Consider the following 14,681-nt stretch of genomic DNA (forward strand, 5'->3'; position numbering starts at 1 on the left):
CCTCTCTTCCAAGTTGCCATTTTACTGTTGAAATCTTCAATTCTTATTTCAAGAAGCATCAAAATAATGATTAGGAGCCTTATTGATCAAAGGTCAGATCTTTGGAGACCATCAGAGAGCACTGACTGTTTCCATTGAAAGCTGGGAAATAGTTATTCACGTTATTATAGTTATTCCTTTTGGCCCTCCTTAAATTCAGTATTAAGGTCAAAATGACTATTGTTTACCACTCACACTTATACAAAAGTTGGATATATTACACGTGCCTAACTTCATGCTGTATAAGAGTTGTATCTTATCAGCTGTGTGCCTGTTGTCACGAGAACCAGAGCACTTACTTCAATTAAAATCAATGTGGGAAAGTAAAACTACTTAAAAATAAGTTTTAGAGGGATGCTGTGAGCAGCTGCACATGTGCCTCCATGAAGACTTGAATGGCAGTTGCACTGGTTCTGCCTTGATTTCTCAGTAAATTGATGTGCAATGAACATGTTGATTTTTTATTCTATGAATTTTCTTCTAGAGTAAAGGCATACAGACTTATAATTCTAATTCAGAACAAAAAAATCTGCCTTACAAATTAATAAAAGTTACTATATACTCCTTCGTGCATCACATAATCAAACATATATAGCACCCAAGCCCCAAAATCTTTGAAAGATATTATATGAAGATATTAAAGAATCATGCAAGGTGTAGATATTCTGTTAAATTTGCATAAAAATGAATGTTTACAGATCAAAAGAGCTCTTGGAAAGGGAGAGTAATATCCTGTAACAATACAATAACAAGTATGGGGCTTCAGGAGTTGTGTGCCTTTCCTGTGTAGCTATGATACAGTGTACCTTTTCTACAAAACTATAGCACAATATTTTTCTGGCAGTTTTGTGAGAATATTTCTTTGAAATGAGTGCTTGTATTTTAGAACAACTCTGGGCCAATGTTGGAAGTCAGCTGCCAGCTTTCATCAGTTGAATATAAATTATAAAACAGCAGGCGCTTGGAACAGTACAACCCAATAGAAATGAAACTGTTGATTTCTGCCCTTCATTTTTCCTATGTCATGTTAGCCTGGTATCTTTTTTATTTGTATTTTCTGCATCAGGTATTAATGGGCATTTTGAGAAGTAGTTTTGATTAGTAGCAAATTTTTTTTCATTCTATTGGGTACTGCATTCATGTGGGCAGCTGAAGTTCTAGAGGAGAATTACTACTTCTGTTATATTTACATACTGATTAAAAGTTATGGTCTTAAGGAATATGTAGAAGGCTTGTAATAACCAACATGATTTGAACCACTCATGATACTGCTATAGAAATGTCTCACTGCTGTTAAATATTGCAGTGTTATTAATCTTTCTTGACAAGGAGCTGGTGGTTTTCAAGGTATTTTTGGTGTCTAGTTCCCACTTCATTTAATTTCCCATGTTCTTTATCTGACCTAATATTCCTCCTGACTTGAGGGGCCTGGGAGACTTCATCCCATGCTGCACTGTCAGGACAGTGACACTGAATGCATGTGTTGAAACTGTTATCTCTATTCCATTCCCTGAGGGTACAGGTCCTCTTACTCTAAGTCAGTCCCTGTGTTCACATATTCTCCATGGAGTGTGAGAGTCCTGGTCCCAGGACAATCTCCTCCCTTTGCTCATTTCCATTTTCAAATCCCTAGAGATTCACCAACCACACAGGTCCAGAAATTCTTCTGATCTCTGGTACATGATGAGCCAGCAAAGGTGTAGAGGGTAGCAGATGCTACAAACAACTGCAGAAGGAAGTTGAGTCCCTAGATGTCCTAGGATATTGGTTATTACTTTACCCTCATTGTGTCAATATTTAAGAATTCTATTATTATTTGGTATAGCTTACATTTAGAGTTCTTGCTCTTTTATAATATTATCTGTATATCACACATCACTGTGCTGAAGTCAGAGGTGTATAGAACAGATAAAAGAAACTGGTATGCAAAATTACTTGCTCCATTGCAGGGAACAGCATTTAAAATCAGAAATGACATGGAGTGACTGTCTTATTAATGAAAGGAAAACTGAAGCTTCATTCCTACTAATTTCTTTTTTTTTTATGTGTGTGTTGTGTTCAGTATATCTTCCAGCTGAGGTTTTGATCAAAATTCCTAAATGTTACTAAAATACTATTATATTGTTTGAGTATTTTTTCCTGTGTCTGATACTCAGATGTCTGTTATGTTGCTGTTTTTACAACTAAAATTAAACTATGCGAGCAGATAGAAAAATCGTTATTCTTGGAGGTGGTGATAAAGTTTCATATTGTGCATAAAAACCAATACTGCATATTTTAAATATAAATTTAAGGTAGCTAGTGAATAGAGAAGAAAGCATGGGAAGGGTTCTTGATTTATGGTTTATGATCCTCACTAATGGATATCTGTAACTTGATTTAGCAGATAATGACCAAACGTTTTAAAATAATTCATCTGCAGGTTTTGACATCATGGTAACATTTAATTGAATTCCTAAGAGGGATTTATTCACCCAAAGAAAATATATTTTAAACATGCTAGACTATGGATTGTTTAAATCTGGTTACCTCTGTGAGCAGACTTGCTTTGTGTACATGCTGTCTGACCTTGAAAAGCAGGCAGTGACAGAGCTAAGGTCCTGTAAAAGAGATTTACGATGCTGCTCGACTATTATTAAAAACTTGTTAATTTTTGAATGGAAGTTTTGGTACAGGTCGTTAATTTCTGTCTCTGAGTGTTCTTGCCACATGGAGTGGTGGTGTGCTGCCAGCAGGGCTGCCCAGCTGGGACAGCACAGTGTGATGGGGGCTTCTCTTTTGTTTCCACAGAAGCAGGAGGTAAGAAGCTGCGAAGCACCGTCCAGAGGAGCACTGAGACAGGGCTGGCTGTGGAGATGAGGAACTGGATGACTCGTCAGGCTAGCCGGGAATCGACGGATGGGAGCATGAACAGCTACAGTTCTGAGGGAAAGTAAGTGGTAGTTATAACTCTGGTTTCCTGACATTTTTGCACGAAACTGGTAGTTAGAGAGAAGCACAGTGAACGCTGTAGATCCTGTGCAGTCAGAATTCCCTTCACAAGCTAGTGTCATTGATGGACCAAACCTAGGCCTTCCGCTATGACAGAAAGAGCCTCCCATTGTTGGTGCAGTAAGGATGAGGCTCATTTCTTTTGTGCCATAAGAAAGGCTTCTGGAAGGTCAGAACATCAACATGAGGTGTGTCAGGAGGGGGAAACAGGTGCAGAATGCCAGGTAAAACACAGATAAGGACAAATTCTCTTCCAAAAACTCCTTGCATATGTCAGTGTTTTGCAGAGCAAAGCACTTCCAGAACGTTTCTTGGTGTCATTCACTGGGCTCTAGAGTTTTTCAAAGATTCTGCTACTTTAATCCTAAAGACATTATCTGGGCAGAAGTATGAGTCTGTCACATATCATACTTTTCATAAGAGCCCAAGTTAAAGACTTATGAGCGGTATACCCAAGACATTGCCAAGAAAAGTCTTATTGTGGGTTGATTTATTAGTGGTATTCACAGCACTGGTGGTATATTTGTGCTGCACAATATATCTTACATGTCCAGGTTGATGCACTATATGCACTTGAGATGGACGTTTCTTTATGGTTGGTCATTACAAATCTCATTAGTTCTTGTTGCTTTGTAATGGGTCACAGATAATTTATGGCAAGAATTTGAATTTTAAGTTACTTTGGTCATTTGCCACAATGGATTCCAGTTCCATTATTGAATAGATGGCATTCTCAAGGACGTTTTTAACAAAATGTATAGAATGGATGCTGATTTTAAAAGGTGATTTTAAAAATAGCGATCAGTATTCAGTCTAATGTCATCGTTTCACCGTGTGCACTTGATATTCAGCCATTGAGTTCACAGTGACTGAGAAACGTGAGCAATTTTACCTTCATGTAACTAAATAAGTGGTAAGGATGTGCATCAATATATTACTGAACTGGTCTCATATGAATACTACAATAATTAACAGAGGTCTTTAATATATTGGAAAAAGAGAGCGTGATGGAAAAATACTAATGGCAAAAGTATTGAGGATCAGTGCTTTTGTTACTTGTTTGTTTATATGCTGGAGGCTGAATTGCTGTTTGTTGAACACTGAAATTTTGAAATTTACAGTAATTGTTTTGCAAGTTCCTTGTGAGCAGGAACACTAAGTGCAAAACATTTAGAAAACAAAAACCAAAAAACAAACAAACAAAATTTCAATTTTTTTTTTTTTATTTTATTTCTAGTTTGATTTTCCCTGGTGTGAGGTTGGCTGCAGATAGCCAGTTCAGTGATTTTCTGGATGGACTTGGTCCCGCCCAGCTTGTAGGACGACAGACTTTGGCAACACCATCAATGGGTAAGAGTTTATGTCCTATAGATACGATATATTCGATTTGGTCTGGTAATTAGAACATAGAGTTTATCTAGATTCCCTTTAAATATGGATTTCCCATGTGGTTTTGAACAACTCAGTTAAGACCAAAGCTATGACTGCAGCCAAAGTAATCATGGATGCTTAATAAAACATTCTAAAGTAGTAAGGTGCTTTGAAAAAAATCAGTCTTTTATGTCTTCTTTGTCAGTTTTCCATCCTTAAAATGGGACTAATAAGACCAGTTTTTTCTCTGAATCTCTTTGATAATGTCGTATAAAAATGGTAATTTAGATGCAAAGTATTTGTTATTATTGTGCTTACAGACTTTTTAATATTCACAGGTTATCTTTTCATATGTGTCTTAAACTAAAGGCATGGTGAAGAGATTTCAAGCATCTTTACAGAGCTGCTTTGTACTAATTCCCTTGATGCCTTTTTTGAATATGAAATTCTTAAGACAAGAAAGGGAAATTAATTTGAAGTAATAGGGGCATGGGAAGTGGGAGTCAAGATCTTATTGCAGGGTTTTTAAATAGTTTACTAACATAAACAGCAGTGAAGAGGGTAAGTATTAAATTATCTATTAGTGTTAAAATCCAGATCATACTTCCTGAAGGAAAGCAGATGATACAAGTCACTACATATTCATCCTAGAAATTCTCATGACATTTCATATATTTAAGTATTTCTGAATTACAATGCCAGGATTTCTTTCTGTTACCTAGGAGATATTCAGGTGGGAATGATGGACAAGAAAGGACAACTGGAAGTAGAAATAATCCGAGCCCGTGGCCTTGTTGTAAAACCAGGTTCAAAGACACTGCCAGGTGAGGAAGAAAAATCTTGGCAACGATCTTAGTGCAGTGCCAGGAGTTGGACTTGTTGATCTTGATGGGTCCCTTCCAGCTCAGTACATTCTATGATTCTAAGAATAGAGTTCTACCAAAAAAATCCATGTTTTTTCTGTTCAGGATGGTAAACTCTTATCAAATTTACCTCTCAGTAAATCACAATGTTGTACACTGTGCATAACATATATGTGCATAACAATATGCATAACATATTGAAATGATATAAAAAAATCAACCCTACTTCAGGAGGAAATTAAAAATCAGGCTACCAGAAGACACAAAAATATTTCAGCAATAGCAAATGCATCCTTTATTATGGGGTAGAAAGAAAGGTATATACTGAAGATTTTGTGTAGGAATCTTAGGAATGAAGAGGGAATCAAGAGACATGGAATAGGTACCTACTCAAAAAGTAGACCAGTATTTGATACTTATTTTATAATCTAACGTCCTATAACACTATATGAAAAGGACAATATAATGTTATTTTTAGCAAGCTCTTCTGCCAAAATAGAAATTGTGTCAGTCTTTTCTTCACTGATTTTCACCTTGTAGATAATTTTAAATTATTAACAATTTGGAGCATTGATTCAAATCTCACCAAAGTCATTGCAAGTCATTCATTTACTTAATAGGCCTATTTTGCATTTTGTACAGTAAAGGGACACTATATATAGGAATACCTAATTTTTTCAGGTCAAAATCTGAATTGTTTCATGGCAAAAGAGACATATAAAAAGAAGTCAAGAAAATATATACCAGGGAGAAGAGTAAAGAAAATGCATAGATGCTTCGCATGGGAATAATTATTAATATTGCTTGTGGAGTTTTGTTCATATAAGTTATATATCCATTAAAAGGCAGATTTTTATATAGTAATAGAAAGTGCATCTGTTATGCAAAAAATCTGGACTTCTTCTTTACTTACTGTTCTTTATGTTCTTTCTTAAAAGCACCATATGTAAAGGTGTATCTATTAGAAAATGGAGTCTGCATAGCCAAAAAGAAGACAAAGGTAGCAAGAAAAACTCTGGAACCACTTTATCAGCAACTTCTATCTTTTGAAGAAAGTCCCCAAGGGAAAGTTTTACAGGTAATTTGCATGAACGTTCATCTGAACCTGAAAATGTCACATGTACAGTTTTCACTGAATGAGTTTCAAACTTCCATTCATGCTTCATTTGGCAATAAATTCTGATATTTAAAATACCTGTTGAGCAACAGGTATCTATTGCAAGTAGAAAGTACTGAGCAAAAGTTAGCTGCAGATTATTTTGCTTCTACTATGTATATGGACTCCTCTCACTCAGTTTTCTCTGGTATCATGGATAACTGCTCTGTTACTGCCCAGATCATTTCTGTGTCTCCATCATGAATTAGCATGCAAAGAACTGAACTATGTCAACAGTCAAATATTTCATTCCTTACTGTAATTAAATAAGCAGACATTTGACAAAACAGATTGAAGCTTTCATAATTTTTGCTGAAATCTTTCTATTTTCTTGTTTCTTTTCCCAACAGATAATTGTTTGGGGAGACTATGGACGTATGGATCACAAATCCTTTATGGGAGTGGCACAGATACTTTTAGATGAACTGGACCTGTCCAACATGGTGATTGGGTGGTTCAAACTTTTTCCTCCTTCTTCCCTAGTAGACCCAACTTTAGCTCCTCTCACTAGAAGAGCTTCCCAATCATCTCTTGAAAGTTCAACAGGACCTTCATATTCTCGCTCATAGCAGCTGTGAAACTGTTGTCATAGCAACCAGCGTTACAAAAAAATAAAATTACAGGTCGCAAACCCTGGTAACACTGCATGCTTAATGTTGTGTCTTCTGAGCCTGTTTCTAGGGCTGCAACGCGATCCTGTGTTCTCAAGGAAGTTGCACACATTGTGCCCTACAGAAGGCCCTCAGGTGATGGACTGAAATCATGAAGAACTGATAGGTTTGGAGTTCAGGGACTCAGTTTTGGTCCAATCTGAAGCCATGGACTAAACTAAAAAAATCAATCTGTTTCATGCAACAAAAGTCCTTTTCAATAGCATATCTGTTTTGTTGCTCCCGTTGCTTTATTTATCTGCCCTCTACTCCTAAAGCTTGGTTATGCCACAGAAATGGAGTTACCCTCCCACGAAGCCACGTTACAAGTCAGTGGAATAGCAGACAGTGGAAGAAAAGAAGAATGTAAGGATGCTGGAAAAGTCAACTGGCACTTGTAGCAGTTGCTTGAGATCTGAAAAATCTCCATATTGAAAAGGTTCAAGACTTAAAGTGGCGGGCTTCATACCTCCAGCTATTCACACAGTGAAACCCCAGACATGATGGACTCTCTGAAAAATAAAATTCTGTGGATATACTGTACTGTATGAAATTAAGAAACTTTTTTGCATGGACACAGATTTAGCTGAACACTTAAATTATTTTCTTGGGGCTGCAACTTGCAAAAAAAGAAAAAAGAATAAATCAGCCATTTTCAACAGTTTATATTATTTTTAAAAATAAATTTCACTAGTGCATGGTTTTAAAGGAAAGAGAATGCAACAGGGTGATACAAAGACACACCACGTTTATCATTCTTTAAACCAATCATGGTCTGTATTTTTGCAGACTTATATTAAAAATAAAAAATAATTTCTAGCAAATATTTAAAATTCTGTTTATGTGACAAGAAATAAGTGTAATATATTAAATTTATTTAAATGTAAAAGGTACAAGCCTTGTAAAGTTCAACATAATGTGCAAATTGTACACTTCTTTTACCACCTCCTTTCTCTATCTCTCCTTCCAGTCTCCCTTCTTCCTTTTGCTCTTTTTCCCCTCTACCTCCCAGGATGATCAGAATATTCTAAAATGGCTACCTTTTGACTTATTACTCTCTTATGCCCCATATTTGGTTCAGGGTTGCAGATTGTTCTGCATTTCTGAATTATTTGAGAAAAATATTGATTAAGAACTTACTTTTTTTCAAGCATGTTGAAAAGGATTTTGCAACATGGCTTGGGAGTACATTAATGTAATTCAGCATGTATTTGATAAAGAAGATATTTGAACTTTTTGCAATTTATTGTACAGTGCATGGTAACTTATTTTCATTTTTTTCTCACCTTCAAATTGAATTCTGCAGCAAAATACTGGAATCATGTGGCCATTGTAAGATGTCTTCAATAAATTTGTTTTCAGCACCAGCATCTTTCATTCAAAGACTGAACTATCATTTCTTGAAGGTTTTTGGAAAGAGAAAAAATTAAGTACCTGGTTGATTTTTAGGAAATAAATTTAAGCACTTTTATTTGCACTAAACCAAATTGATTGCTACGTTTTTGAGATTACAAAAGCAACACAGGTTACTAATCCAGACAGTTCTTCTGCTGTAAAGTTCAATTTTCATAAATTACATTTGCATTGCAAAAGACATAATTAGGTAATATCAGTCTGGAAAATAACAGTCTTTGGTTTGTAAAATAGCCTTAAAGAAAGCTTATCAGAACCACTCTGACAGCTATTTGACGCCATTACCAGAACCTCACTGCAGTTAATGCATCTTCAAAAACCTGGTTTTTGTAGCATACAGTAACTACCATTGGGTGGTGCTGCAAGTTCAAGCTTCTCATTAAATTATGTTGTTTAAACGGAATGTAACTGGCTAACATTTAATAACAAATATCCTTTTTTTCTGGGTCTTTGTATGCCTTTAATACCTACTTAAGGTTTATTATTGAAACCTTGCAATAATTTTTGAAGTATACATTACATTTACCTTTAAGGCCACACAGAATTATTCTGATTTTATTGAAAAATCTATTGAAGTTTCCCATTAACAAATTGTAAATGCCTCGTAAGAGGGCAAAAGTAATAACAGTATCACTTATAATGCCTTTTACTTTGTGCAATATCATAGAAATCGAGATTGTGTCTTGTCTGCAGAGTTTATATAATGGATTATTGTTAATAGACAGACTGGTAAAATTATATTTATTGAAATAATTTAGACACCTGTCTACCAGCAGCAAATAAATACTACTAACATACAGTCTACAATATCCCCTAGGATATAAACAAAAATACATAACCATTTTCCTGACACTGTGAGATGTGCTCACACATTCTTGTATGCATAGACCTATATAAATTATTTCAAATTTTAAAATCAAGGAGATGACACATGGAAGGTTTGTACATACTTGTTGTTATGCAGTATTTATTTTAAAAAAATTAATGTATTTTTTTTAATTTTCACACGTCTGCAACTCTACTTATGATTTAGTCATGTAAATAGCACTATTCCAGTGATCACTGCTGTCTTGTACATAGTACGTTTTAAAAAGCTAAAAGGAATTACAGTTGGGGAAAAAAAAAAAAGGGCAGATTAGGCCTGTCATGAACACCAACTAATGTAAATCAAACTCATTCTGGTGATGGTATTTAACACTTTAAATAAAACATTTTCTTTACAGAATTTGTGTGCAGTGCTTTTTTGCTTTTCTCTGAGGTGGGCAGCTTCCTTCAGTGGAGCTGGTGACAAGCAGCTCATGCAGCTGAAGAACAAGCAGGCTTTTCTTCTCTCAACAGGGCTGCAGATGAAATGCCATTTTTAAGATGCCACAATCACTGCCAGGCTTGGGGAGCAGTGGGAGGCCGGGTCTGCCTGCCCCCCAGCCAGGCATCAGGCTCTGTGCTCCGGCCACCCTCCAACTCTCACATGCCAAAAGAGTGCACAGCTCCCAGGATGGAGCTGGCCCCGAGCTGCCAATCCTGGCTGTGAGGACGTGCTCCAACTCTGATATAACCAACATACTAAATGTGCTGAGACTCTGAAGTGCTCCCACCATCTGCTGTGGAGTGGCCGCACCATCCAGTTAAGACTTCCAGCATATCTGTTTGCAGGCTTCCACCCTGTCCCTAGATACCACCTAATATTAGCTGCCTTTTTTTTGTGAGCAGGGTACAAATGAGGACAGAGTGCCCATCTGACAGTGGTGGCTGCAGGGGCTCATGCATCCTCCACATCAGCGAGCAGGCAGTGGTCCAACACCTCTACAGCTGTGTCAGGGGTGGGTGGTGATGGGGGGAGTGGAGACTTTTATCTCTACCTGACCCCTCAGAGGCAGCATCAGACAGGCAGTGGTGACTGGGCAAAACACGAGCACTTCATTAAGTCAAATACCTGTGCCTTGGAAATTTACTGAAGAGTGAGAGGCTGCCTAGCAGTTTGTACAGCAAAGTGTGTGTATTTGATTACAGATATGAGGAAAAAGAAGCACTGCAGTACTGTCATGAGACAAAACCACTGAAAAAGCAAGCAAGTGTATTTTGGGCAGAGCACTGGTGGGAACCGTGAAGGTGGGAACTCCATTTGTTGTACTGCATCTGAAAGTGGGGTGCTGGGGGAACAGACCCAGGTTTCTAGTTTGTTAAGTCACTTATATCCCAGCAGGTCCCTCTTCTCTTCTCCTGACACTGACATTGCTCTTGCAAGGTGCTAGGGCAGGCAGGTACCCATGTAGGAGCTGGGCTGCAAGGTCAGGTGAGACTGCCCTGTGCCTTGGAGTGCATCACCTCCAGCACTGTGGTGGGGTGGGCAGCAGGGCAGCAAACCCACCTCCTCCCACAGCTGAACATGAGACCTTGTTTGCCTTTGCCACTCTTAAGAAATATACACAATTACACTCAAAGAATACTTGAAAAGGCATGCTGATACAGCTGTTCAGGCCAAAAAAAGCCACAACATACTAGTTTTGTAAAGGCTCCTGTTCTTCTTTGAGAGAGTTTAAGACTGCTTGCTGTTTCTCCTCATCAATTTCTTCTTGTCTACCTCCACTTAATTTCAAACCAAACAAGTTTAGTTCATTTTAATATTAACAGTACTGCTTTACTCATGACTACTAAACATTGGCTCAGATGACTGATTCATGCTGTTATTCTGGGAAGTGTTTATGCCAATAAAAAATGCAGTAAAACACCACGTCATCCTAATTGTGGGGCTTTTCTGCTTTCATGCCTTTACTTCATGTCTTTAAGGCTTAAATAGCAGGATGCTCCTGCCATAATGAGGGTGAGCGTGGGGCCAACACATCCTAACCAGAATGCCATTGCATTCTCATAGTTTCTCGCTACTATCAAATAGCTGTTCACAATTGTGTAATTAATTAAAACATAATAGTTTTTATATAGAAGTTTAATATGGCATAAAAGTTAACAAAGCAATAGATTTCACAGCTTCCTCACAAAGTTAGATAATGCCGTGAGGGAGTCTAGAGCAGTTCGTACTTATTTCCTTAGCTCATACCTCTGCAATTCTCACCTCCCTGACACTCAAGCAGCAAAGAGCAGACACCAGAGCTGTAGATCTCATAACCACCTTCCAATTGTGACTACCCTCTCTGTCCCTTCCTTGATGAGTATTTACAGCAACCCTTTACCAGGAGAAAGCGGCAAGAAGATGCAAATTTGCCCAGCAAAGAATGGTTCACCATTAGGACAGGTTTATGGGAGCTAGCTTTATGTGGCAAAATACCCAAAAACAAAACCAAAAAACAACTATATGCTACTAATACCAAAGATAAATTAACTTCTGAGATTATTGGCTTGATATCTGCTTATTTTAGATTCTTGTTTAGGATGGGATGAGTCATGCTGGGGAGATCAGATTTTCTCCCTCTCTCTCTCTATTGGCCACAAAAGCAGAAAGTGATGACTGGGTTGTGTTGGATGTCCAACTTCATGGTAACTGTGCTTAGGAGAAGTGGATCCAGCCTTAGGAGTCAGAAATAAGAACAAGGATTCCGTGGTCCTTCAGTAGCAAGACCTATCTGAACTGCCTGTATAATTACCTGGTCTGAGGGCAGCAGTTGGCTGATGACTGATGAAGGAAGAAATAGTTGGGAATTAATTTCCCAGATCTGACACACTGCCATATCAGGTCACTCCTCAGCCCAGTCCCAGGGAGAAAGAGAAGCAGCCATACTAATTAAACCACAAGGCATTGATGCCCCAAAACATATTTGACATGAGGTCGCATGAAAAGGAAAGAGCATCCTAGATCTTCAGAGAGCGCAGAGCACAGGACTAAGGAAAAGTTTGTCAGAATTGCCTTCCTCTGTGACTGTTCCTGCAACCAAGTACAGTTTATTAACAACCATCCAAAATGTTATTACTGAGCTGGAGTTTGCATGCAGATGGAATGGGTGAGTGGCACTGGATGCATTAACTTTATGGCCATGGCAGTTTAGGATACCTCAATGAAGTGGGAGCAGGTTTGGCACTGGTAGACTGCTTCAAGATCAAGACTCACAAGCAGTGGCTGATGTCACTTGGCTTATTCAGCTTGGAGAAGAGAAGGATGAAGTGTGATACCATCACAGTCTAAAGCTTCCTCACAGGGGCCAGTGGAGGGGGAGGTGCTGATCTCCTCTTTGATGACCAGTGATAGGACATGAGAAAATGGAACGGAGCTGCATTGGTGGAAGTTCAGATTGGACATTAGGGAAAGGTTTTTCATCCAGAGGGTGGTCAGTCACTGGAACAGGCTCCCCAGGGAAGCAGTCATGGCACCAAGCCTGTCAGAGTTCAAGGAGTGTCTGGATGACGGTCATATGGTTTAGGTTTAGATAGTCCTGCGAGAAGCAGGAGTTGGACTTGATGCTCCTTATGGATCCCTTCCAACCTGAGATATTCTACAATTTCTCTGGACCACTGTTAGCAGGGCTAGTGTAAGAGTTGTTAGACAAAGTCCTTCTGTCTAGCTACAGTTTTGGTAGAGGAATGGTCAGTGTTTTGAAAATGATATTTATATTACAGAATATTCTGAGTTCTAAGGCACCCACAAGGATCATCAAGTGCAACTCTTTAGATGGCACCACTCAATGAAATGAAAACAAAGCAAAACACCAACACTTGCTAGTACAAAATTCAACCAGTAGGTTCTGCTCTGCTGATAGTGCATCTAATGCATGAAGAAAAGGCCAGTATTTGCCAGTTCATTTCAACCTAGTTTGAATGCCAATAGTGGTCAAAATTACTATCTCCTTGATGAAAATTAAAAGAAATTTGGGGAAGATTAAGGGATAAAGTAGTAATGTGAAATTATCCAAGTAACAGATATTTTATTGATATCCATTTTGATCCCCCTTTTTGTTTCCGCTTAATTAGTACTTTAGCAGCAACATTCCTGAATACTGGCAGACAGATCCCTGAAGATGAGGAATAGTCATTTATATCATGTACCATCTCTCAGGGACTAGGACACCAAGAGTTTTGCTTCATGAGAAGAAACTCAGTTAAGGAGCTCAAGGACATTTGAAGTGCCTTCTTACAGTCTACCACAAACTGGAAATGACACAGTTTTTCCTTACCTAGGAGTTTCTCAGCCCATATCCTGATTCCATACCAAATTCCAAGCTGTGATTTTGTGTTTTGTAGTTTATACTTGAGAACTGCTTACTCTCAGATCTGCTAACCTGGACTTTCAGAAGCCTTGGTTATCATCTGCCAAATGCCTGAAGCATCAGCACAATTACACAACCTCGTGCATGAACAAATGAATCCTGTCCTTCACTGTGTTTTGGCTGTACAAACACTGTGTTTTGGCCCAACTGTCTAGAAGCCAGCAACTCTAGCTCTCTAGGAACAGCCCTGGAGTAATATGGCACTTCACCAATAGACAACTTTATTCCTCACTGACAAATGTACAAGTTGGAGAATTGACATTTTTTTAAATATCCTGATACACTCTGGCCATTGAAATAAAGTGAGAGCTACAAAAAGTAGATCTCAGAGTGAACCAAGAAGTGTTTGGGTCACATGAAGGGAAGCAGGCCAACAAATCAGACAAAACCCCACTGCATCTCTGATCTGTCCCCTAAACACCTGAGCCAGGTGTTAGATAAGGAAATGTTGAGTGGAGATAAGAGGTAACATGTTCCTTAAGATGTCAGCACCTTAAAGAATCTTAAACAAAACAAAACAAAACCTGTTGGCACAGCTCTCAACTCTTAAAGTTTCATTAAGAGGAAATAAAAAAGAAAATAAGAATCCCCATTTTGGATTGCTCTGAACTCTGCTGATTTCTAATCCAGGATTTCTTGTTTTCAGTTAGCATGTTGAGGTATCAGTAAAGATCTGTACAGCTGTAGGGCTAGTTTTATTTAGTTAGACATGGGTAACTAAGAACATATTTTTATACAGCAATTGTTTTCTTTACCTATTTAGGCACAATTTTTATTTCTTTGTTTTCTTTAAGAACGATCTGGAACCAAGCTACTTCCCTGTGACTTTTCCACATCTAATGTGTTGTCATGGTTTGAGATAGCCCCAAAGTCCAATTGCCTTTTCTAAGCCCCCTCCCACATCTCAACCTAATGTGAGATGGGTTTTTCCAGACAAAACACACCAGACTCAGAATGGGGGAAAGGGAATATATTACAATGACTA

The 14,681-nt window shown here is 38.1% G+C and overlaps 1 protein-coding gene across 46 annotated transcripts in view; it reads left to right on the forward strand.

Moving 5' to 3' along the window:
* Window positions 1–9,708, forward strand: part of RIMS2 (regulating synaptic membrane exocytosis 2) — a 448,944-nt gene extending 439,236 nt beyond the window's left edge. For all 46 annotated transcript variants that reach the window (XM_017806448.1, XM_017806450.1, XM_017806455.1 and 43 more), the window contains 5 exons: window positions 2,830–2,971; window positions 4,268–4,380; window positions 5,124–5,225; window positions 6,203–6,342; window positions 6,771–9,708. In XM_017806448.1, coding sequence (XP_017661937.1) covers window positions 2,830–2,971; window positions 4,268–4,380; window positions 5,124–5,225; window positions 6,203–6,342; window positions 6,771–6,989 — 716 coding nt within the window. In that variant the 3' untranslated portion in view covers window positions 6,990–9,708. The remainder of the gene's footprint in view (window positions 1–2,829; window positions 2,972–4,267; window positions 4,381–5,123; window positions 5,226–6,202; window positions 6,343–6,770) is intronic.
* Window positions 9,709–14,681: the final 4,973 nt, after the last annotated feature.

This window comes from Lepidothrix coronata, unplaced genomic scaffold (assembly GCF_001604755.1).
Source record: "Lepidothrix coronata isolate B3197 unplaced genomic scaffold, Lepidothrix_coronata-1.0 Scaffold15, whole genome shotgun sequence".
NCBI classification, from domain to species: domain Eukaryota; kingdom Metazoa; phylum Chordata; class Aves; order Passeriformes; family Pipridae; genus Lepidothrix; species Lepidothrix coronata.